Genomic DNA, 26,749 nt, shown 5'->3' with positions numbered 1-26,749 from the left:
ACGGCCACCGTCAATCCGTGACTCGTACGCTCGCCGCCTTGTTCCGAGTTAATGGCTTGTAGTGAAAACACAATGCGCGTCGCTCCTGTCGCGGTTTTTCTGCGCGGCGCGCCCTTTCACTGGGCGCCTGACAGAGATGGATCGGCTCGGGGAGCCTTTGTCAGTTTGTTTTCTTGGCTCGCTCGAGTTTGGCAGGTGCCATGTGCTGAAAACGGCCCCCCCCACCCCCGTTCTTGGGTCTTTTCCGCGCCGTGATGGGGCAGACAAATGGACTCGCCTCCACGTGCTGGGAAGACAGCTAGAGTGGCGTAGGAACTAGCGGAGAGATAATGCGGTAGAGTCCGGGGAAATCCATCTTCCCGCGAAACGCAGCGTACGTGCTTTAAAACAAACAAAAAACGTAACAAGCGGTGGTTGTTGCGAGGTTTGATCGGCGGCCGTGTGCTCGTTACGAGGAATGTTGATGTGGATAAATCAGTTAATAAAGCATATAAAAGTAGATTTTTTTCGTGCAATTTGCAGGCGTAGAATTTAAATACACAATGGAATGATTGAGATGTCATCGTGACCAAAGTCAAATTGATGCCACCACAATACTCATGATGATCATTGTTGTTCATAGGTTTAGTATAAAATTGGAATGATTTAGTTTAGATTCGCCAGGGACATGCAGCATTGTAGGTTGGCCATGGACGGGCTGCCAGGCGACACTGAACCTCAGTTGTCACCTCAGGCATTAAAGATAAATAACTATTATGTGATTTATTTTAATTTGATTAACTTGATGTTTTGCACGTGTGTATACTTATTGGGGGGAGCGATTAGCACGTTGCACTACAAACCTGGCGACCCAAGTTCGATTGCCGCTCATGGCCAACACCAGTGATGATTATCTGAACCCGTCCTGGGCCTCCCCTAGGGAAACTCAGGCTAAAATGAGTACATGGTGCTATGTATAAACTAAATAGAATATTTGGCTGCTATACATTTCCACATGATTAGCCACTTTGTTTATCTATCATTTGTGGCCAGGTCGCTTCTGAAAACGAGCTATATAGCTCAGTGGGCCTTATTTGATTAAACAAAATTTGTTTAAACAGTTTAAATGTGGTGCGGTGTGTAAATATCGTCACTAGGGAGACAAATGTGGCCAGGTCTGGTACTGGCCTTCATAGGTGCTCATGAAAAGCACTTGGCCTAAAAGTCTATTAAGGCTATACGGGGGATCTTGGTCTTGTGTACATTTTATATAAAAATCATGCATTTTTGCGCAAAGCAGGAAATTAATTTCTGACTGAATATTTTCCGGGTCACTGGTAGACTGGAGTAGGCACGTGACATTTAGCTACAGTGAGGGAAAAAAGTATTTGATCCCCTGCTGATTTTGTACGTTTGCCCACTGACAAAGAAATGATCAGTCTATAATTTTAATAGTAGGTTTATTTGAACAGTGAGAGACAGAATAACAACAACCAAATCCAGAAAAACGCATGTCAAAAATTGTATGAATTGATTTGCATTTTAATGAGGGAAATAAGTATTTGACCCCCTCTCAATCAGAAAGATTTCTGGCTCCCAGGTGTCTTTTATACAGGTAACGAGCTGAGATTAGGAACACACTCTTAAAAGGAGTGCTCCTAATCTCAGCTTGTTTCCTGTATAAAAGACACCTGTCCACAGAAGCAATCAATAAATCAGATTCCAAACTCTCCACCATGGCCAAGACTAAAGTGCTCTCCAAGGATGTCAGGGACAAGATTGTAGACCTACACAAGGCTGGAATGGGCTACAAGACCATTTCCAAGCAGTTTATTGAGAAGGTGACAACAGTTGGTGAGATTATTCGCAAATGGAAGAAACACAAAAGAACTGTCAATCTCCCTCGGCCTGAGGCTCCATGCAAGATCTCACCTCGTGGAGTTCCAATGATCATGAGAATGGTGAGGAATCAGCCCAGAACTACACTGGAGGATCTTGTTAATGATCTCAAGGCAGCTGGGACCATAGTCACCAAGAAAACAATTGGTAACACACTACACCGTGAAGGACTGAAATCCTACAGCGCCCACAAGGTCCCCATGCTCAAGAAAGCACATATACATGCCCGTCTGAAGTTTGCCAATGAACATCTGAATGATTCAGAGGACAACTGGGTGAAAGTGTTGTGGTCAGATGAGACCAAAATGGAGCTCTTTGGCATCAACTCAACTCGCCGTGTTTGGAGGAGGAGGAATGCTGCCTATGACCCCAAGAACACCATCCCCACCGTCAAACATGGAGGTGGAAACATTATGCTTTGGGGGTGTTTTTCTGCTAAGGGGACAGGACAACTTCACCGCATCAAAGGGACGATGGACGGGGCCATGTACCGTCAAATCTTGGGTGAGAACCTCCTTCCCTCAGCCAAGGCATTGAAAATGGATCGTGGATGGGTATTCCAGCATGACAATGACCCAAAACACACGGCCAAGGCAACAAAGGAGTGGCTCAAGAAGAAGCACATTAAGGTCCTGGAGTGGCCTAGCCAGTCTCCAGACCTTAATCCCATAGAAAATCTGTGGAGGGAGCTGAAGGTTCGAGTTGCCAAACGTCAGCCTCGAAACCTTAATGACTTGCAGAAGATCTGCAAAGAGGAGTGGGACAAAATCCCTCCTGAGATGTGTGCAAACCTGGTGGCCAACTACAAGAAACGTCTAACCTCTGTGATTCCCAACAAGGGTTTTGCCACCAAGTACTAAGTCATGTTTTGCAGAGGGGTCAAATACTTATTTCCCTCGTTAAAATGCAAATCAATTTATAACATTTTTGACATGCGTTTTTTTGGATTTTGTTGTTGTTATTCTGTCTCTCACTGTACAAATAAACCTACCATTAAAATTACAGACTGATCATTTCTTTGTCAGTGGGCAAACGTACAAAATCAGCAGGGGATCAAATACTTTTTCCCCTCACTGTACATCCATAGCAAGTGGGGTTTACTACATGTGGAATACTGGGTCTAGTAATATTTTCACGGTTTCCGAACCAGCCTAAATTGCATACAGCCTAATCTATTCATTCCATAAAGATGCGGTGGATGCAAGTGCTTTATCGAAGCAGTAATACATGTTGCATTTCCCAAGACGAACCGCTGTTGATTGAAAGGCATCATTTCCCAACCATCCGAGGCCGGTCGGCATTTCATCTTCGGTCGGTCGCCCAACACAAACAAATACTTGTCCGTAGAGCGGAAAGCCGTCGTGTCCATTCGACGCAGCACCCAAATGCAGCGGAAGGATTTTTTTTTGTTTTCCACCCTCCCTCTGTCTCTGTTTCTGCCCGTTCTTCTTGGTCTTCTTCTTCTTCCTCCTCCTTCTTTAGGCTGGCTAGCAGTGCGTGTCCCCCCGCCCCCCCCCCCCCCCCTTACAAAAGGCACCGATGGGGAGATGCGCGCGTGGGCACGCTACAGCGGGGTTTTTCCTGTGGGATATGAAGGACCCCTGACATGAGCTGTCAGCGTCGCCAGCACTCATTTAGAGCCGCCTGATGGATGAGCCAAGATCGAGGCTAGACAAGGCGACAGATTCCTCGGTCGTCATCCCCCCGCCCCCCCCCCCCCCATTTCCTTTCATCCCATAGGCCGCCACCGCGGAACAGGGGTGGGGCCAGCGTGGACGCGCGCGACAATAGCGCATGATTTCTTCATTAGTGGCGCGGCAGCTTCCTGTGCTGCCAACAATTTCGCATTGCTTCGGTTCTGTTGACGGGTATTCTGGCGGAAAGCTCGGGGGGGGGGATGGTTTTGGTGTTTTTCTTGATTGTCGTAGGGCGAGCTTAGTTACGTGGTCGTGTGCTGTTTTATCAACTTGGCTTTAATTATGACACATGAGATGCCACGGTGCAATATGAATATTTGTTTACTTAAGATTTAAGATGCCGCATTGGCAACGGTGTAAAAGCACAGGCAACAAACGAAAATGCTTTACCACCGCCGTTATTGCGCGGCCTTATAAAATATATTTTTTTTTTTTATTCCATTTTAATTAAATGTTAATGATGATGGTGATGCTGTCATATTCAATCTATTTGACAAAAGTATTATTTGGCAGTAATAAAGACACAGTGGTGCCCGGAGTTGGTACTTTGATTTAACACGTTGGCTTTCGCGACCAATATTATCCATAATAGAGGGGTTTTTTTCGGGTTAGATTGCGTAAATATATAAATGTGTCGTTAAACCCACCACCACCTGACACGGCCAACTAGTCACGGTTGTCACTTTAACAGAACATGCCGATTCGTCACTAGTACAGCGCCGGTGTATTGGAGAGCAAATCCACAACATTTACAATCTTTAGTACGACGTTTTGCCAGTGATGAAAACTAGCTTCACGGCTTGGCTCTCCAACACACCGGTGTGCTGTACTAGTGACGAATTGGCATGTTCTGTTTACGTGACAACCCTTACTAGTTGGCTGTGTCAGCTAGTGGTGGGTTTTAACGACACATTTATATATTTAGGCGATCTAACCCAAAGAAAAAAACCCTCTAATATTTTTGGTATTTTCTTATAAAAAGCAAGAATTTAAATAGTTTTAAAGTATTTTGCACGTATTATTTATCTCAGTTGCAGAACATTACGTTGTGATGATGAAAAACATGGCTCATTTTGGGACTTGTAGCATATATCATTAAGTTATCATTTTAAAATATCCATTTGCACTAGTTTAGTTATTTAGAAAAATGACAATAGAGCAACCTTATTTAATAACTACCTTTCGATTTAAAGCTTTCGTGACTGCAAGGATTCATCTTCTTTGGTTCTTTCGGTAAAGTCACGTAGAATGAGAATAAAATAATAAATTAATAAAATAACACAATAAAATTCTCACGACGTTTCAGCCTGATGAAGGCCGCTTGTGTTGTGGCCGAAACGTCGTGATAATTTTATTGTGTTATTTTATTAATTTATTATTTTATTCTCATTCTACGTGTCTTTACCGAAAGAACCAAAGAAGATAATAACTACCTGTAGAAAAGCGACGTTCCAATGGTCTATTTTTGTTTTTGGGTGTTAGGCCACGTGGTCATAGTTTTATTACAACATTCTTGCTATTAACCCTCCACCAGCCAACAAAATTGTCTTGTTTTAAAGATATATATTTTTTATACGTGGTCAACGTATCAATCAAATTATCACCAGTAAATCTTCAGCTTCACCGGTGGCTTAAGACTTGTCAAGACTGAGGTCAACAAAATGTTCAATTCAGCGGAGTGTTAATGACAATAATTTTTGGCATAAAACCATGACCACATGGCCTAGCCTAAAATCATGTATGATCATTGATTGCATTGACTACGAAAACCCACGTAAGTTTTAAGTTATTTCACATGTTCATTTTCAAATTCACTGTTCATTAACAAGTGTAATCTTGCAATAGTATGAACGATATTTTTTTGTTTGTTATCTTCTGATTGCTGTACACAATCAACGTGTATAATAGGAAGTGTAAAATAACGTACGCAACAAGTATCGTGAAAGGAAAATTAGTCAAACGTTAAATTGAAAGGGAAAATATGCAGTTTAATGAGTTAATTTAAACTTTTACGTTTATTGACAAATTTACACAAGTGGAAAAAATACTTATACACCAATGAAATGTTCATGTACTCGCTACATTGCCAAACGGTTCCAACAATTACAGAAAATCTGCTCAGATAACATCCCGGAATATTTGTATTCATCAAACCATCGGCAATGTAGGGTCCTCATATTCAATGATAATAAGTGTCCGAAACCTATAAACAGTTTGTTTTGCAGAGTTTATATATAAAGGCTGTTTCATTCAGTTCCAAGGGACCACTTTTATTTACATTTGCTTACTTATATTGAGTTGCGAGTACCTTTGATTGTAAGTTGAAATGCCAGGATGCATTCAACAATGGCATATATTAATTTAACAAAACATTCTAAAACCCGATGAATGTACGTGGCCATATAAAATTTGTCATTAAGTTACAAATTTAAGCAATAAATTAGGTCATATTAGCTTCTTTCACCTATGGTTGTTGATAGTTTGAAGCAATGCCATCGACCGCTAATCCTTCGGTGGAGTACGGCAATTGCAGCCCAACACTCGGCACAACTGATAAACGTGAAATGGGAAATAGGAAAGACCACAGGAGCCTAGAGGCCTCAAAACAAAATAACAAAGTCGGTGAACTCGGGCTTCTGCTATCTTGACAAACGTCTTGTTAAATTATTAACGAGGTGATCTGTAGCTTCCGGACTTTCACGAACCCCCGCTGACGACCAGCGTGGTGAAGTATGGTCAAATAATCCCCGCAACCTGCACAGCGATGGGAGGTCCCTAACCCTGGAGTGGATACACGAAAGGACTGTTAAGTCTACATTTTAGCTTTATGTGTCCACACAGTCTGAGCCATTGCCACCGACCGCAAAGTCGCCTTTAGCATGTGGCGATGATTTCAGATTGAGGAAAGGGGGACCACAGGGCCCTCGGAAGCACGGTGACGGTGACCAACGCGTGAGCGGCCGTCACTCACGCGAGGCCCCATGAAAGCACGGGGGTTGCCGGGGTCCACACATCCACACCTGTCAGCCCTCCGGGTGCGATCCTGATCATCCCCTTCCTCCTACGCCCACTCTGGAGGCGGAGTGGTCGGGGGGGGGGGGGTGCGGGGGCGGTGGGTGCTCAGCCGTCTGGGCGGGCTGGGCGTCAGGGGTCACGAGACGGACTGTAAAGAGGCACGCAGAGCGCGGCGGTGGGGACGCAGCGCGAGCCGCTGGCCTCCCAACCCCGCCGCTCGCTACAAAGGCCGGCACAAAGGGGCCGGAGTGGCGGCGTGATGGACCGGCCGTGGGAGTGCTGTCAGTTCTGCTGACCTGTTTCCTTTTTTTTTTGGAGCCGCGATCGGGCGGTCTAATGAATGGAGTTGTCCAGCGAAGCGAGGGCTGCAGGAACTGCCCACTTGCGCCACAATGTTTCTGTCTCATTCCACTTGTCCCTCTGACAGCTCCTGCCTGGCATGACAAGCCGTCGCAGGCATTCTGTCCCAGATTCCTCGAACGGAATCTCATGATGCATTTGCGATGGGTTAAGGGTCCTAATTAAGAGTTGGAACGTCAACCAATGTGCTGTTCCATCTCACGAGCGCATTTTGAACTTTGTGATTTATTGTGATGTTCCTTTTTTGAAATAATTTTTACATTTAAATATCACAATTAATTACATATGCACATTTACAAATAACAATAAACTATTTTAATTTATTAAATCATATTTAAATGTTTGTATTTGCGAGCCAGGGACTTGCCAAGTACATGCAATATATTGGCTGATTCGACATATATTACATGTATGTAAATGTTCGTGAAATATATTTACATTTGTAGACTTGTATACTCACTTTTTAATTGCTTTCATTCTACATTCAAATTATCGTCCAATCTGTTTCTAGCAAACAACTTAATCAGCCTCATCGAAAACAATGATATTGCTGTTCGGGTTTATATTTGGGTGAATACAATTATGCAAATTGAAACAACACTGTCAAACATTTTGGTGCTGGCATTCAAATCCAAAATTTCAGAGAGCGATAATACAGTCCTCTGCGCTACTTTCTCATAAATAAAATATGTCCTGTGACTCCAAACCCCCAATGTGGGAATACATTGATTGAGACTTCTCCAAGCATCCGTTCCCTGCCCCCTAACCCTCTCTTCTGACAAACAGTATGCCTGTGAAAGCATAAGTGAGGGTTATAATGAGCATATTTGCATTTCCAAGGCTTTTCACACTGCCAGAGGCTCGGAGTCAGTTTAAAAAGCGTTAATTAAGCGTGATGTGATGGTTTGACAGTTAGGTCCCTGATGCATCATAATCTGCATTGTTTTGTGTCCAAGGCTGTTGCCTATAATAGCCTCAGCCTGGGTTAGCTAGCCGGGAAATCTTATGGCTGATGCGAGTCATCTCTCAGAGGCGAGGATCTCTCCTCGCTTGGTCTTTCATCTCAGATTGATGAGAGGTCCCCCCGGGCAAAGGAGACCCAGGTGTGATTTCTTCCGCGTGGCACAGTCGCACGTTTGGCCACTTGCAGTCATAACATCGTTACGGCGCGTTACTCCGCTCTGGGCCTCGTCAGCGCCACCACGGTGAAAGCTGGCCGGCGAAAGTACGTCGCGCCGGAAGGAAACCGCCGGGCCCGTCGGCAGGAAGCTCGTCGGCCGTGCGAAGGACGCGTCTTTTTAAAGGGCGTTGTTGTACACAACGACGAAGGCAATGACGACGACGACGACGACAACAACAGCGGCGCGAAACGGCTGACCGCGGATGAACTAAATCTCACGCGTGGGGGAAAACAGCAATGCGTGCGCTAGTTTTTTGTAAACCCGGCGTGTCCGTCGTACAGCGCAAGTGCCGCTTATTTAACGCGTCGAAGATTTTGGAAGCAGCGGCGACGACGACATTTTTTTTGTTGTTTTTGCAAATTAATGCGCTTATATCAGCGCTAAAACAACGTGAATATGTCCAGGAATATTTTACATTCAAAGCTGGGCATTAACAAAAAAATCTGTTTTGCTCTCAACGGTAACATACGTCGAAAAATGCTTGTGAGAATCTGTTATTTTGAACCGGCATATGTTGTGTGTACAGTAATTAGTTGACGTGACCCATGCAGCAACTGGAGGTATTGCCATTCACCACAGTGTTAAATAACGTTTAATCTTGAATCTAATTTGCGCATGGGTTTTTGTGACTCGTTAACAGCTTAATAAAGGGCACTTTATTAAATCCTTCTTGCTATCAAACTAAATGAGTAGATTTTTTTAAAACCTATATGATTGTCAATCAGTCGAAGCCAATTGACTAAACAATATTTAATTGTTATCTCTGAATAGGGAGCAAGAGGTGATTGGTTGATTATTCAGAATGCTCGCTTGGTGCAGTTTTATGCTGTACTGCTGTCAGGCTGCTCCTGTATAATGTTGCTGTGGGCTGCTGCTGTGTAACGATACTGTGGGTTGCTCCTGTGTAACGTTGCTGTGGGCTGCTCCTGTGTAACGTTACCGTGAGGTTCACCAAGCGTTCTTCTCCATTACCGTCGCAAGTCGTGACTGCAACTGAACAAATGAATGGATTCGGAGATTAAGTTCTGATCGCTGCCACCTTGGGTGTAAATCTTTTCCAGCGTAATCCGCGAATACGATTGAAATGCTTCCCCTTTGCCCTGTGGGCCCTCTCGGGTTAGAAAACGACAGCGGTTAAATTAAATTTAGCGTAATCCACGCGGGGTAGGGATCCAGCGCTACATTCAAACTTCCTGACCGCATAAAAGCACGTGATTTGTACATTGTTACTTCGATTACTCACGAATGATGCCGCGTGATCTTTGTTACGTATTAAATATTTGTACGTGTACACAAAAAACAAATCTGGCAGGATTTGAACAAGGTATCGATCAACAAATTAAAATTACATTAATTAATGTCGCTTTTAAGTTTTCGACGATAACAATTTTATTTCGTAGAATTTAAATGCTTGCACTTTTAGTTTCAATTTTGCTATGAATTATTTTGTTTTCGAATTTTGTAATCGAACAATCATAAGTATTGAATGATGAAATGTTATGTACGTTAAAAAAACGAAAACAAGCAGATTGAGGGGATGATTCTGGTTTCCGTAGTAATTGGTCTTAGTGAGGCATTTAACGAATTTACCCCCCCCCCCCTGCTCCACACATCCCCTCTCACCCCCGGATTAATTAACTCAAGAGCCCTAAGTCAATTCACAAATCGATGGGTTTTGTCGTCATCTTTCGACTGCCTCGTTTGTGTTGTTTCTCATCTTTTTGACTTGGTTAGCCTTAACAAACAAAAACAATTACATTGCCGTATCATTTATACACATCGGGTTTATTTGATTTGTTGCACAGAGGCTCCCGTTTAGCCAGTCGTCCGGATGTTTTGCAAAGGAGATATCCGTGGTTGTGCGCGAGCACAAAAGCAGCAGCAACAAAAACAAAAGACAAAAACATAAACATTGCTGAGAATGTGTACAGCGGGGCCCTTGAGGAATATTGCAGAACCAGAATAGATGTTAATTGGTGAATTCTTGCTTCATTACAACATGCCTCGCGCTTCCGGTAATGCTCCATTGATCGTCTTTTACACCGAAACCATTTGTATATGTGCATATACATATATACGTACAGAGGTTAAAAAAAATCATTACCATGTAAATGGATATTTTAAATATCCCAACGACTTATGCAAATGCTATCATATTCATTTCCACTTTTCATGTTAATATTTACATGTATATTGAGAAAAACGCTGTTAAAATACAGATGCCAGAGAGTGCACGTTTGCATTCACAGTGCTTGTGCATGGTACATTTACATAACACGTCCACTCATACTAAATCAGGCTTCGGATTCGATTGTTTTGCTGTGTCAAGTAATTTCCTTCGATTTCCTCATTGAACACTTTAATTTAAGCTCTTTAAAAACATCGCTCGTTCAGACGCGTTCTGGGCTAATCCACGCTGTGTATGAATGCGCTTCTGACCCGAGCGATTTTTGCGCATGTTATGGCTTAGCGAGTGAGCACGGCTTGGCAGCGATATTCACGCACTTTGGATGGAGCCCATTCACGATCTACCACACAGCCCTGGAAAACAAAACGCCGCTATGGGTAATGAGATTATTTTCAGGATTTTATCCTGGCCTTGTGTTCATAATGAGCTAAAGCTGTCTTAAGGATTACCTAACCCTTGGACTGTACCTCCTGCAGTGGGGCAGTGGGTTGCCACCTTCAAACGTAATGACACTGTTACTTAAGCTATGGCGTTAAATGCATTTGCATTTCCAAAGAGTGTGAAGTAAATAATAGTGCTAGCTAGGAGAGCTGTGCGTCAGTCTTTTTGCCTCCGTGCCGGCTGTGTTTTATATATATATGTATATGCATGTCGATGTGTGTTTACGTCCGGCTCTATGTCAGTCTGTAAAAATTTGTAAAAATTGAGGAACTTATTTTGTGCACGCGAAGAAATTCCGCCATTATTTGGCGAGATGAACATTTGTCAAGGCCCCTCGATAAACATTTACTTTCATTCTAGGTGGTTGAAACAGTTTTACTTGTTACATCATTTTTATTTATTAAATATACACACAAGCTTTTTCACATATTTCTGGCTATACATGGATTTTATGATCAAGCACCTAGGATGATTTAATTAGCTAAGGCGCATGCTGTGTTTACGTTTTAAGACTTTTATGAAATTTTTGAAAGACCATTTTGACCAACAGAAGAGAGAGAAAAAAACCCACCGCTAAAAAATCTTGAGCTGGGGCAGCTAATGAATCCAGAAAATCAGACTCGGCTGGAAAATCCTGTCAAGTGAAAGGTCATAAGGTTGTGTCGTAATGTTAACTGGAGCGCTGAGCCTTAGTAGTTAAGTCTTTCGTGGTACCAGGCTGCTTGCCGTGTAATCGGCGCAATGGCTCAAAACAATTACATCAGTTCACTGAGCAGCACTTTTGGCTTCTCTCTTGTCCGATCCCATTAATAGCTCTCACATGAGACCACCATCTTGGCCAAATCTGGCGCCAAAGGTGACAAAGAACTTGTTCAGATTCCCCGCAGGGCTCGACTGGCAACTTTACGTCGCTTAATGCCAGTTAACCTTACGTTTGTGTTATTATTTTTAATTATTATAAACAATTTCAATGCTGTGAGACATATTTCATTCTAAATAATGCATGCGCCAGCCATGGGTACAATTACGATTGTAACAACCGTGTCCTTCGTAAGGAAATTACAGTGACAGTGGAATTGTGATTTTGCTTAAGAACGCCACTCTGGTTGCATGCACAGTATTGTTGAATATCCTTAATTATATTTGTATTAATAACTTTAGATGCGCTTTGTACCTACTGCCACCAAAGTAATTTGTAAAAAAAATATCTACATATCCTATGCCCTGACATTTTTACCTCACGATTTTGCCTCTCCATGGGGTTTGTTTGCTGTTGGGTTTTTTTTTCCTCACTGCTCGTTTGTCCTAATGACGCACAATCAGCACCGCGCAAATTTGTCACCTGATTCTCGACTAAGGCTAACAGCAGTGACGAGTGATATCCCAGCCGGTCCTTGGCGCACCCGCTCCCCCTTCACCAAGCCATACTCAACAACCTTGGGGAAGTATGGTTGAACATGTCACCGTGACTATTATACCATAGAGGAGTAAGTAAAGTCACGTAGGTGAAAATAAAATAACAAAAAATCACGACGTTTCAGCCACAACACAAGCGGCCTTCATCAGGTGAAGGGACGAGACTGTCTGGAGGACAGTCTCGTCTGTCTGGAGGACAGTCTCGTCTCTTCACCTGATGAAGGCCACTTGTGTTGTGGCCGAAACGTCGTGATTTTTTTGTTATTTTATTTTCACCTGCGTGACTTTACCCAATAGAACCAAAGAGTATGGATCCTAGCAGTCACGAAAGCTTTAAATCTAGAAAGGAGTAAGTAAGTTAGTCTGAAAACTTCATGCCCTTTCGTAAGTCCAATCCGTCGTGAATGCCCACTGATCGTGCGCGGAGAGTAAGATCTTTGGAACAACAATGCTGTTGTAAGTCTGTTGCGAAACTGGCTCAGACTCAGGGATGGATCCCAAAAGATCCGGTTCCAGGGCTTTGGGCCGGAGACCCCAGCACTGGGCTGCGGATTGTAGACGCCCTCGATTGGGGGGGGGGGGGAGTCCATTGAGGCAGGTTACTGCACACTGCTCTAGAGATGTCTTCATCCATCAGTGCATTAACAAAGGGGGGGAAAATGAAGGCGTATTAAGTAAACACAATCGTGGTGTTTTGATTTTTTTTCTGCAGTCACAATTACTATTTTGTTTGCCTACAGAGAAAATTTACCTGCCCCCATGAGCACGCGCGAGCGTGCGTTTTTGGAGCAATGCAAACCCAGCCCTTGCTGTAAGCCTTCGTCTCTTGCTATTGGCCGCACGGCATCTGGAACATTATTTGTATTAAGGCGAAGGAGGTGACACAGGTGCGTGCCTGGCGGCGTGCTCATACCTCGCAGTCTGAACTTGAAATTGCTTGTAAACAAGGCTTGGTATTAAAATACCGACCCGACCCCCCCCCTCCTTCAACCGCACGGATATTTGCTGGGTTAAAGAAAGCCTGCTTGTGCCGTCATCGTCGAGCGTTAACGAATTTGGTGGGCAGAGTGCATCAATATTGATATGTGAACAACATTTTGGCAGGCAAATGATGGAGCGTATCAGGGAGGGCTGCACGATGAAACCGGTTCGTGTGTAGGTGCTCGGGAGATGATAGGTGGCAGTGGTGGATTGGAGAGGTCTTCAACCAGCAGTGGATTGACCATGGATGCTGCTGCTGCTGATGATGATGAAACAACATTTTTGCATCGTGATTTTTGTTGTTGCCTGAATGCTCAACTAAGGGATAGACCACTTGTCGGAACGATTCGCATCTTGACAGAACGACCTTGAAGCTCATCGCTCTTGGTAATGAAGGCGTCTCCAAACGTGTGGACGATCGTGCCCTGAAACCTGTCCGTGACAAAAAAAAATGTCAGCGAATTGGAATGTGCGGAATGCGAGCGATGAAATTAACCGCATGGTTGAAAATAAATAACACGTCCCCCCCGCGAACGTGGAAATGCCATTCTTGTGGGCGAACGCCGGGGCGTTTTGAGAAAAGTTACATTTCTTTTGACGTCCCCATTGTTGGACGAGCTCGTGTAAAGGTCTACATTGTTTATAACCCTTTCTCAACTCCGCCGCCCTCTTCCCCGTGCTTAAGCAGACCTGAGACCTTTGTCAAGACAGGTGCGTGCCATCACCCAGCCTGTGTTAGTTGTGTCTGGGCCAGTGATTTTAAGCCCAGCGGGGAATTTTAATTAGTTTATATATTTATTTATTTACCACCACCCTTTCTTTTTTTCCCTCCTTTCAGTGGGGGGGGGGGGGCGGGGGGGGCAAAAGTCGGCATCTTATAACCCTTGGGTCGCATGAAGCGGGTCTCTCTGGAATGCTAACATGGGTGCAGAGGCCGTCGTACCCAGCAAGTAATGATTTTGCACGGGATGTGTTTTGGGAAATCCAACACCCAGTGTTTGCAAAGAAATGGGAAAATATTGTCGGCAATCTAGCGGGGCCGTGATGGATCGCAAAGCACAACACACGTCGGATGGCACGTCAAACTCTTACGGAAGCGCACGTCCGCGCCGTCGCTCTGCGGCGCAACCCCCCCCCCCCGCTCCCCCCAAAAAATATAGTGCGTTTTAAACAATGAAAGTGGAAAATGTAATTCCAACGAAGCACATTACAATGAGCATGCCTGCTGAAACGAATGGAAATATTTACGTCAGTGATAGTGGAGTGTCGTATTCTGTTGCTTCAATCGGTGGAATTTGCCTTGCCACGAAGGCAGTTTGAGTAGCTTTGCGGCGTCAATCACGGTACAGAAAGTATGTTGACGACTCGTCTGCAGAATTCGATTGTTATCCCCTCATTTTTGCTCCAGAAACACGCCAAGTTTACCCGCACATGTGCAAATACTGAATCATGAATTGACCAAACGTCCGGCAGCAGGACCCTCTGGGAAAAATGGTCCAGCAGTAGCACGTTTAATTAACGCTGCGGTGTGTATAAACCGTCAAATTACGCACCAGATCCTTCGCATTGGACGTGAAAGATCCCATGACGACATTTGCAAGTGTAGGCCATTGCGTGCCAACATCCCATGGTCATATTTTCCACATTTTACCCTCAAATGAATGACCCTAAAATTAATCATTTGGAATACAAATAGAGATCATCGCCACCTACTTTGATGATTGCCCCCTAAAATGTTGCAGGACCCTCCTGAAAAAAAGGCGGGAGACCCGGTGAGGCTTTCTTGGGTAAACTAAACTTTTTATTTTATTTTACCAAGTAAGGCCCACTGAGCTATGCAGCTCTTTTTCAGAAACGACTTGCCAACAAATGGCAGCTCAACGAAGTGACTTATCATGTGGAAATGTATAATAGCAAAATACTCCCAACTCGTGTTTCTACATGTGGAGGAAAAAACTGGAAGACGTGGAGAAATATATACGTGACCACGGAGGAATATACAAATATTCAACAGGCGTCAGGGTCGGGATCGAACCCACGACCTCCTGTATACCAAGCGAGGTAGTTAACATCTTGTCACCCTGGCGCCCACAAAAACAAACATAATAATAAAAATGTCCTGAAACTTGGTGGGACTTCACCAAGTAAATAAATAAATACATTGACAAACGCCTCTCACACTTTTTATCGACAGAGGGTACAAAAGCCTCAAATGGCATGACTTTAACCAATGGCAATCAAACATTTTCAAAAAATAACGAAGAAAAGCCCCGAAATAGAGTAACTGAGAGTAAGTAACCTGTGGAAAAACAAGGAACCTAAAAAAAAAGGTCGACCGAGCATCACTGCTGTCACCGTGTTTGTTTTAACAACAGCGCATAGTGTGCCGGCGGGCCCACCTCTGCTCGCTCGCGCGAACACGCACGAACACGCACGCACGAACACACACGCACGCACGAACACACACGCACGCACGAACACTCACGAACACGCACGAACACGCACGAACACGCACGAACACACACACACGCACGCACTGACGGGAGAGCGAGAGCGGGCGAGTGTCGGGGCCGGCGAGCGAGCCCGGCCAGCGGAGAGAGGATGACGCAGCAGCGGGCGGCACGGCGAGCGAAGGAGCGGGCGATCGCACCGCCCAGAGCTCGGCTCATAAATCTCCGAGTAACCTCTCGACAGTCTTTACGACCTGATCCCTCCTAATTGCTGTGTCCGGTATGAATAACATTTGGTTTGGCAGGGGGGGTCGGTTGCTGAAGGGAGTGGGTGTTAGGGTGCGCGCGCGCGCGTGTGTGTGTGCGCGTGTGTGTGTGCGCGTGTGTGTGTGTGTGTGCGCGTGTGCGTGCGAGTGCGAGCACTGGCTGTGGGTTGAGAGGCTTTGCGGGATGGGGGGTTGGGTGTCCGCGCGTATTGTAGACGGCTTAGCTTCAGAGCTTTCCTCTCTCTCCCTTGGGTTGCCCATTGAGCCCAGTCCCATCGGCGGCTGTCCTGGAATACGTGCGCGTTTGAGTTGCATGAATAAGTGGTTTGCCAGGGCGAAGTCGATGTTGCTTGGCGGCACCTTAAAGTCAATTCGGTTGCGTTACGCAGAGGTTGGGGAGGGAGCGGTGGCGCAGTGCATCATGCGCTGCGCTATGAGCCCGGAAACTTGTGTTCAACTCCTGGCAAACATCAACCGACGATTATATTTTTATTGAGTAATAGATTGTCCTTAATAATTAATCATTGATGTAATCATATATTTTTTGTTTTATTTAATGTTGAACAGTAGCTTTTACAAATACTGTTGAAATAATTTTTTCATGGCTTGTATTACAAGTGCATGCTATTGTGGTATGTATTGGTTGCCCGCTTAATTGTATCGGCTCGCTATCTTGAAAAAAACATGTTTAGGCCTTTCTCAATCCACTGCTGGATAAAGCCCTTCCCACCCTCTTGTCATCTCATGGGGTTTGTTTGACCATGCTTCACCATGCTGAATGGGGTATCACTCGCCACTGATGTTAACCGTGGCTTGTAATTTAATTCAGGTTTGCCGAGTTCAGGGTGCAGTGCGCTAACCGCTGCACCACTGTTCCATCCGAGACTCCCTATTCTGGATGTAAACTTTATACGCACACACATTTTTCCACTTTACAATATTTATTCAGTAGATTGCATTGTAAAACATTATGGTTAAATAAATGCACTCGCTCTGTGTCTTTTCACATTCAAACTCCAAGTACTTATGTCACATTTTATTAAGTATATTGAGAAAAAAGATTAGTCGTTAAATAACTACCTAATTATCCAATTAAGCGACTAATTCTTGGAGCAATAAACAACAGCGTGACACTGAGCACATGTGCTGCTTATAGCCGCTGCTCGCCCGAGTTCTCGTGATGGGTCCGAGCGTGGCCCGGAGAATAATCGGCGCATCTGTGTGGTCTGATGGGTGGGAAGAAACCCAAAGCAGATACAGCAGGAAAGGCATCCCGCTGTGATATCTCCCCAAGTTAAGTCTGCTGGATTTTGGATAATGGGAGAGGTTGGTTTTTTTTTATCCTCTTCTTGGCCGCCTGGGAAGTGAGATGGCCACAGGAAGCCGGGAGCGAGGGGGGTGGGTCGGAGAAGGCGCCGCCGATGCCTTCGGGGCGAGATTTCGGAGTCCAGTCTGGCCAGTGATGTGGAGGCGGTTCCGCCAACCGTACCTGCTCCCCCCCCCACCCTCCCTCGACGCCTCTCCTCTCCCCCTCCCTCCCTCCCGGAGGAGACCAGGCTCCCAGGAGGCTTCGGCTTCCACAACCAACCGGGAGCTAATTACTGGGTCATTACACCGAGCAGGGAGCAGAGCTCCCACCTCTCCAAGCCATTGTTTGTGTGAATAAAGCCGTTAAAACCTGTCCCTGCCTTCGCTCCCCATCCGGCTCTGGTAATGGTGTTTTGGAGGGGGTGGAGGGAGGAGGAAAAGAGAGAACCGGGGGGAGGTGGGGGGTGAGATTGGAGCTTTAGGGATGGTGATGATGATGGTGGTGGTAGAAGAGATGGACTTGTGGGCCGTTGCATGATTTTTTTTGTTGAGCGAGAGTGTTGGATGTTTTTTTGGGGGGTGGTTGGGGGGCTGGGGTGGATGCCTCTGCCTTGCCAATATTATCCCTGTGCCCATAATCCAGGGCAGCCCTCCACAAAGATAAGGTGCATTGTGGAGTCCCGCTGCCCGTCGTACGTTTAAGCCCTTGATGCGAGGGATTGTTGGTGGTAAACGTAGAACGCGAAATGTGCCATGAACTGGGCAATCATCTGGATTGTGTCTAAATTAAACCTCTTTAGGGACGCGGCCACGATCCCCTTTCTTTGGAGCAGTGGGGCGGGGGGCACGGGCGGTGGGGATGCGGTGGGGGGTTGGCCGGGGTCGGGGGTGGGGGGCACGTTAGCGAAAACTGAAAATTTGCAGAGCGTTTGAGCACCCCAGTCAGGTTATTTCCCAACGCTCCATGCATCCAGCCTGCAGGCAGTTGGCCGCATTTTATTGCTGCCTGGGTGTGTGAATTGTGCCGGCTGAAGTTGCCGAATGCGTAGGCATATCCTTGCCCAGTGATGCAGGGCAGAGATCTGATAGGTGTCAGAGGCTTTGGAGAACTTGGGTTCAGATTCTTTATTGCCACTTAATTCCCTTGCGCAAATGACATTCCGCGCGATCGGCTCCGAGCAATGCAATTTTAATCCTTGACAAGCACCGATGACATTTGCCTCGTGTTTCGTGTTGTTAATTAAAGGTGCTTCTGGGAATTCTTGAACACAGCACGCCCTGAGACGCAACGTTGCTTCAGCGTGAGCCAGTGTTCACATCGCAACTCGGAACAACAATTTAACAGAACACACAAAGTAAAAAACTTACTTAGGGTACATAGCATTTGTTCATGTAATTGATACAAAAAGATATCCTGATGTGCATTGCACTGACTCAAAGACGCAAGCTGGTGTCAGCTCATAAATAATGAACCTAGCACACAAGAACTTTGACATTTTCTTTTTACGTCTCTGTGTGCTACACGTAAAATTATTGCCGTTTTGCTCGTGCCATTCATATGATCGCTGTTTGACAGACGCCACCTCCCATAGCCAGTGGGGTGACCTGACCCTCCCGCTCATCGTCTGTAATCACGACGGCCGAGCTGTGCCGTGCGCGTGGTGTCCTCTTGACTGGCCGGCTCGCCTGCCCCCCCCCCCCCCTGCTCGTAGTTTGTAAACAACAACAAAAATCTATTAAAAACAACCCACGATTGAGCTGTGCCCTGCCAAGGCAGAGTTTGCCCTTGAGCTTGAACTCTGCGTGAACCTGCGACACAATTCGCTGGGAGCCGGGGCGTATCAGAAGTTTTTTCCCCCACCTGCGCCCTCGCTCGTAGGCGCGGTAGTGCCGCACGCACGCGACACTGCATGGGTAGAGAAGAAATCTGGCCTGACTGGTGTGAACCACCCAGCCCGGTCGAGGAAGAGACACGCACACACACGCACACAAAAAAAAGTTCCAAATTTGGGTACTTAAAAAAAACTAGTCATGTCACTTCAGGGTTACTGTATCAGAGCCTCAGAATGTGAAGTGACTGTCAGAAGGTACACTTTGGCATGATGCGGAGGCGTAACCCGATAGCCGTACGTTTCTAAGCGATACGTTCCACAGCACTCTCCTCTCTCCTGTGTATGCCTCCTCACTGCGCTGCTGCTGCTGTGTAACCGCTCGGGTGATGTCGTCGTCGTTAATTTAACTGTGCGGCTCGCGATCGGAAGCTTGCAAGTTGAAGTTGCCGTCAAGAGGGCGGCTCAGTTCTTCTCTGTCCCTTCGTAGTTGATCACACGGGTCCTCCGTAGAAATGTGGAATTTCCAGCCGCTGGCTCCAGGCTGTTTACAGGAGTGGAACGGCAACCCACACTCGTTTGGCTGGGGAAACCACTTTAACCTTTTTGTCACTTTGAATTTAGTGTCGGTCAGTCGTATCTCAATCCGCTCTTCCTCGTGAGGGTCGAGGTGGAAGCGTGTTGAGTAGGGCGGTCCGGGCCTCCCTTTCCCTGGGAAATTCCCAGGCGTTCCCAGGCCAGCCGAGCGTGTCCTGGACCTGGTCTGGCCCCGGGGTCTTCGCCCAGTGAAATTCAACTTGAAATATAACCCGTGATTATTATTCGCGATCGCAACACTGCATGTACTGTGACACGTTTTTGCAAGCGTTTGTGTTAATATGGTCGACTTATTTTGCATTGTCACGAAAGTTAAACAGGCGGTTTGGTGCTTCTGCTTTGGCAGTGGCGCACAAGCACACCACCTCTCCGGATCTCTCTCGGTGTGCTGTGAAGAAGGGCCATTGCCCGAAACGTCTTTTGAAGGTGGCTGATTTCAACAGGAATGCCGGTTGTCATTCAACGCTGCACAAGTACAACGCTACAATTGATATCATTCATCACAGCCACGGTTATTTTAGAACAGACTAAATATCGTTTTACCACCCTTAAACTTAATTTGAAATAAAAGGGTGAAAAAATCTTCACTGGGCTAAAGGTTGAAGAAATCGGCCTTTGGTCTTTTCAGACAGAGTACTGAACTTTTTTTTTTAAATAAATATCGGCCCAACCTTTCCTGCCCACCACCGCCGCAGGCGCTGCCACCGGTGCCGTCTCTTTACCTGTGCGAGCCGGTCGACACTCGACCTCGACTTGATTAATAGTTCGCGGCGCCCGAACACTTGCTGGTAATATCACGAGGTGTGCCGTTTCTGTGTATTTTTCTGTTTCTCAGCGTCAGAAGGGATGTGTGGTTTGTGATCGCGGTGGTGGGTGGCGTTGGTGGCGGTAGTGTTTCATAGACTCACATTTTTATGGCAGGACCTTGTTTGTCCATGCAGCACGGTGTAAATAACCACTGCCAACGCTGACAGCTCTCCGATAAACGCCCGGTGCCACTTGGCCATGTAAATATTGCCCCTTATATTTCATTCAGTGTCCCCTGGGCATTTTCTGACAGCATTGGTACTAAATCCTTTTGTTGTATGTGTTTCTTCTTTTGAGCGATTGTTCCCTCTAAATGCATAGCCCTCTGTAATAGGTCTTGTGATAATTCCTTAAAAATACGGTGATCATTTTCAAAATTATTATTGAATGAAACGTCGCGTTTTCATTATGCTTCTCTCCTGGGAGTATACGCATACTTGGGTGTTAGTAATTAACAATGTATGTAGCGTACAAACACTCATCGGCTAAATATTATTTACATGGAAATCCTATAAATACAACCGGCTCATTCAGACAAACTAAAAAGTGAAATGAAATTGAAACCGCACAAAATAAGCAAAAAGTATCATTCTACTTCCTTTTTCCAGGATACCCATGGTCCTGTGCAGCGTCATTTAAATTGCATTGTATTCATGTATAGCGTAGTAATCCACAGTGTATTGCGTTATATAAAACAATTTGGATTCATTTTCAGATTATTTGATAACCATAAATGCCCACATGATATAAGCCACTTCGATGAGCTATCATGTGTGGCCAGGTCGCCTCTGAAAGAGAGCTCATGGCTCAGTGGGCTTTACCTGGTTCGTAGAATAGTTTGTTTTTTTAGTTGCATTTAAATGAGTATTTACGTAGTAGCATCCAAATGTGACCACTTTTCAAGATGCAGCAAAGTACATTTTCGGGAAACGATGACTAATAACAGACGTGTACATGTACAGTAATAGACTGACGTCTTGTTCAATGGCCTGTCAACGGAGCAGATGTCAGGCTGAGCAGTGTCGTGCATTTGGGTTACTTATATTATTTTACTGCTATATATTTCCACATGATAAGCCACTTTGTTGAGCCAGCATTTGTGGCCAGGTCACTTGTGAAAAATAAGCAAATAGCTCAGCAGGCTTTATCTGGTAAGATAAAAAAAAAATATTTTAGTTTTCTTATATTTTGTGAAGAGATTTGTTTACCTTTCCTATACTTTTTTACGTGTTGTTTTGTTGTGGAAACGTTTTGACCCCGTGCCGCTACTGGACATCAGCGGAAAAGAGCTTTATAGCTCATCAGATTCTTCCCGCAGTATAAATAAACATTCTGATTCTGACAACTGCACGCAAGGCGCCTCGCCCGCCGTGACGCGATGGCTCGTACCGTTTGTGTCCGCTTCGTGTAACCGTCATCGGTGTATTGTCTGTCGTCATTCAGACATCGCTGGCTAAGCAGAGAAGTCCCTTTAAAATAAAATAAAAACTATACCCACAAGCTGCCTTGCGATGGGAATATATATTATAAATATATTTAATTTAAAAAAACTGCTCACAAAGGGATGGATGGTAAAGCCATTGCCTGAAATCAGTCAGGAAAATCCAATTGGGACTTTATTATCTTCAACCAGTGCTTTCAAATGTTCTTTGACTTCATCTGTCTGCAATTCATCTCGCTGAGATTTCTACGAGATCAGTTGAGGCACCTAGGAAGCTTTCATCATCTTGACGGTCTGTGTTATTTTATTAAGATACTTTTTATTTTAAAGGAATACACGTTTAGTTTTGACATCTTTTAAGCATGCACATATATGTGGTGTATATAAATGCATGCATTGGTCTATTTCAAAGTGATTGTTCATTAATTGTCAATATAAGCCTCATGCTTCGTGCTGGATGGTTTTATTCCACTGCTTTCAAAAGGTTGTGTCCAGTTTCTTGATGACGCAAACACTCTCGGAACCCGGCGACCTCAGTTCGATTCCTGGCCACGTCTCGCGTCGGTGGCGAGTGATATTTATTGGATCCGATCTTGGGCATCCCCTCCACCAAATGATGGTCGACCAACCCGCTTGACCACCGCAGACAGCGTGGGGCAGAAGCCTCCATCCGTCAGTGGTTTGACCATCATTGTTGGTATAATTTTACATAAAAATCATACATCTTATTCCCATAATTGTTTGAGTAGCAGTTTTTTCACGCGTTGTGGCCCAGTGTTTTTTTTAGTCTGCGACGGAGCATTTGCAGTTGCAAAGCTTCGATCGCGATGCCTAAACAAATCCACCTCCTTTTCCCCCACAGTCCTCCACCACCGTCGCCGCCCCGTCTCACGTTGTGTGCCAACCCCCCCGACCAGCCTTGCCTCCCACCAACCCCTTAAGAAGCTGCTCATCGATAGCGTGACCATTGTACCTTCTTTTTTGTCGTGCCGTTGTCCCTGACCCCCCCCCCGTGCCCCCCACCCCTCCCCCCCCCCTTTCCCTCTCTGTGTTTTGCCTCCACAGCTGCTGGACTTGTTCATGGTCTGGGACTGGTCCACGTACCTGGCTGACTACGGGCATCCCAACAACAAGTATCTGCGTGTCAACCCAAACACGGCTCTCATCCTTCTCGAAAAGTAAACCGGCCTCGACTTGAATAAGAGATTACCTTTTGTTTATTTAGACTGGGGGTGGAGGGGGGGAGTCAATGTGAAATTCCGCCTTCACTAAGAAAAGCATTGGCGGTGCAGTGGGTAGCGCACTTATCTGTGGTATTGCAACAGACGGGTGCTTGGCTGAGCGGGAAACCGAGTTCGGGTTTGAACTTAAAAACTCGCGATTAAGGAGCCCTGTGTCATCCTCCAACTGAGCCGCGTGTCAAACCCTTGACCTGCAACTCCATTAAGAAATTTACAGCTCAGTTTAAAAAACAAAAAATGTAATCGGTATGCCAGAAGAGATTTGGATGAGCGAAGATCCAAATGGTTGTTGCTATGTTTTGTCTGCCTTTGATTGGGGTGGGGGGGACACCTGTGATGCAATTATATATTTTTTTACACCATGTAATTTTTTCAAAGATAATTATGTGAATTGCTAACTTGTGGACAACAGGTCATTTTTATGACATTATCAGCCAAACATTTTATCTCTCCAGTCTCCCTTTGCTGCTTGCTCTGTTCTAATGCTATCCGTTTCTCCTTTCCAATATTCTTCCTCTTTGCCGAGTCAGAGTTAACAAGGGGTGAGTATGGAACGAATTGAATCGGCAATTATTACGCGCGAGTGACAGATAATTGAAGCATTTTCTCCTAATCTGCAACTGTGTTCGTTAACAAAAATAATAAAATTATAATTCTACTGCTATGTCATCATTTTCATCATCATCAACCATGATATATCTACTGCTGGATGATAGTGTCCCCTGCCTTTTAATGCAACGATCTGTCCATCACTCCATCTGCTCTGTGGATGTCCTCTCAAAAACAAAGATCCCCCATATAGCTGCAACAGACTGTAGGAGCAAGTGCTGTTAGCGAGCACCTATGAAGATTGGCATGGCACACGAGGGCGTGGGTGGCCAGCACCACGCCCGGCCACCATCTCCCCATTGATCTCCCCATTGATGTCCTTCTTGGCTCTTGTTTCCCTTCTTCTGCTGCCACTCTTATCATCAGTCTCGACCACCAGCCCTTCTAGCGACGTACCCAGCCCGAGGCTCGCCTACTTTTTCTCAAGTCAATACGATGGCCCTGACTTGTTTCTGCAATCTATTCGATGAACATCTGTGAGCTTCATCGCTCATCAGATTCCTCCAGGATAAATCAAGATCCTGATTCTGATTGTGCTTAAAAAGAGCATGTAGCTAATTTAGTAAGCAGTTTTTCACAGCCGCTCTGCATTCAAGTGTGCGGTCGGTCTTCTGCGTTAGGCCTCGCGTGCTGGCCACGCTTCTCGGGAGTGTACGGCTGACTTTGTCTTGTGCTCTTCTTGTTCAGGATGAAAGACCACACCCGCAAGAGCAACATCTTTGCACAGTTCCGGAAGAACGAGCGGGATAAGCAGAAGCTAATCGAGACGGTGGCGAAACAGCTCCGAAGCCTGGCCAACGGGACCGCCCACCACAGCTAGTCCACGCATGCTGCCGTACGCGATCGTGCCCAACTCACACCATCCGACCCAACCCGACCTCCACCGGCTGGACTGGAGCTCTGCGAATCCTTACGGAAAAACTGCAACCTCCAGAGAACTCGACGCTTCCCCGAAGGATTTCGTTTGTGTTTTTTCAAAATAATGCCTGTGGTGCCGCCCCGGGTCGGACACCGGGAGAGATGACTCGCGTCACTCCGCTTTTGCCTCTTAATCGACGGGGAGCGACGCGGAGACGTCCGCGGCCCTAAAACCGAGACACGGCCCTCTGCCGCCGCCGCCGACATTGACAGTGAGCGGCTTTGGGATCGCCCTAAATCCTCCGGCGAGCGGAGAGCGAGCGCCACAACTCCCCCTCTACCCCACGCCTCGAGTGCGTAATTCCCCACGCGGTCATGCGGCCAAATCTCACGCGAGCAACTCTCACGCCTGCTGGAGAGAGTTAACCTTTTGCCGAGTGCCTGCGCAAGTAACCGTCTATCCGTCCTTCTTCTCCTCCCCTGTCATGGTGGGGTGGGGGAGAGATTTTTAATTTTTACGGCATGACTCTATCGGTTTGGTTTTTTTCAAGAAATCATGTTGCCAAGCAGTTTGCTGCTGCTGCTACTGATGCCACCACCACCACCGTGAAGCGGAAGAGACGCCACTTCTGAGCTTCGGGACTCTGTCCTGCTGCGGCACGGCTGCGAGCTGCAGGGTCCTTGGTCGTTTTCAGCTCCCGAGTCAGGAATAATGGACGCTCACTCATTCGTGGAGTGGGGGGGGGGGTGGGGGGATTGGGCGGCGAGCGGGCGGGCGTTTTTTGTTCCTGTTGCTGTCGCCGCTTGGAAACGTTTGCATACTCGAAAGGAAAAAATAAAATAGAGTACACAAATGAAATCGGATGATGCGGCTGCAAAGCCATAGAGGTTCATAGAACTCGCCCCCAAGGCTTGACAATTCGCAAGGGCAGAGTGGAAAAAAAAAAGTCCGTTTTGACTATTGAGGGTAAGTACCAGGTGAAAGAAAACATACCTGGCTTGAAATTGACAAATTCCAGACCCAATATTTACTACAACATAATGACCACCCCATTGTATAAACTTCAAAAGATAAGCACACTCCTCCAGGGGGGGGGAGGGGGGGGGGTGTGGAGGCGAAGGGGTTGGGGGGGGGGGAGACGTTCAGTTCACGGCTTATGCGAGAGTGTGGGCCGACCAGAGTGTGCCAGTATGAAACCGTGCGTTTTGGTCCTCCGCGGATTCTGCCGTCACACTCATCGTTCTCACCACCGCGCCCCACGGATGCGAGACGGGTCCGTCAGTTTTCTGCGCTCGCCAAAAGAGGCGTGGCCGCGTTCTGCCCCCCCCCCCCCCCCGGTAACGATCGCCCATCGTGCCACCCCCCCCCCCGTGCCCCCAGCTGACAAACACCGTCGCTCGCAGGCTGCCTCAAATGGAATTTGTTCGCCAATAAAAAGAATATAAAATCCGCACCGCTTACAACCGTTCGTGGCAGCGCCGAGCGGCCTCGTGGCTTTCGTTTTATTTCATGTAAATAATTATTACAAAAGACTACAGTTTTTTTTACTCATTTTGCACATAGCGTACGCTTCATCCACCAGCTTTTGCAGAGTGGAATTAATGGGGGACAGGTAGCGATTAATTGTGATTTCGTTGAAACTTACACACCGACATTGGTTACTGTTTTTGTGTGTGTGTGTGTGTAACTAATTAAAAATCATAGTACGGAAATAATTCGTCAAATAATAATAATAATGACTATTACTACAACAGTAATGTCTGCTGCAGCCAAAATGTGTAGTATAAGATTGTTGAGGGTTGCTGAACTGATACAAATGGAGCTCTTTATAAGCGTTTCACGGTCCGCTACGATGAGCAGGGATGTTGCGTGTGTGAAAAAAAAACAATCGTCCACGCGTCGTCAATAATGGGGGGGGGGGGGGGGGGGAGTTGTCGATGTGTGGCCTGTACCTGCACTGATTGTGTTTCAGCTCGAATAAACTCAAACGTCGGGGGAAAACGTCGCGCGTTTTTCCTTCCTACGCCGCCTCGTCCAGAGACGCGTGCGCAAATTTGTCCTGGCGTTGTTTGGGGGGTGGGGGGGTGGGGGGGGGGGTTACTTTTTTTGTTTTAACTTCACCGTGCTGGCGAATGGCCCGGGGGAGGGTTTCGTGTCATGTGGCAACTCCGAATGACTGCGGAAA

The 26,749-nt window shown here is 46.2% G+C and overlaps 1 protein-coding gene across 1 annotated transcript in view; it reads left to right on the top strand.

Annotated features, from left to right (window-relative positions):
- LOC116941262 (exocyst complex component 6B-like) overlaps window positions 1-26,565 on the top strand; it is a 148,900-nt gene extending 122,335 nt beyond the window's left edge. Inside the window, exons 21-22 of the mRNA XM_032952125.2 lie at window positions 22,921-23,033; window positions 24,393-26,565. Coding sequence (XP_032808016.1) covers window positions 22,921-23,033; window positions 24,393-24,525 — 246 coding nt within the window. The 3' untranslated portion in view covers window positions 24,526-26,565. The remainder of the gene's footprint in view (window positions 1-22,920; window positions 23,034-24,392) is intronic.
- The last annotated feature ends 184 nt before the right edge of the window (window positions 26,566-26,749 follow it).

Source organism: Petromyzon marinus, chromosome 11 (genome assembly GCF_048934315.1).
Source record: "Petromyzon marinus isolate PM22_M1 ecotype Great Lakes invasive population chromosome 11, UKy_Petmar_22M1.pri1.0, whole genome shotgun sequence".
NCBI classification, from domain to species: domain Eukaryota; kingdom Metazoa; phylum Chordata; class Hyperoartia; order Petromyzontiformes; family Petromyzontidae; genus Petromyzon; species Petromyzon marinus.
Note: the sequence above shows the minus strand (reverse complement) of the source record. Positions and strands in the feature narration are given on the sequence as shown.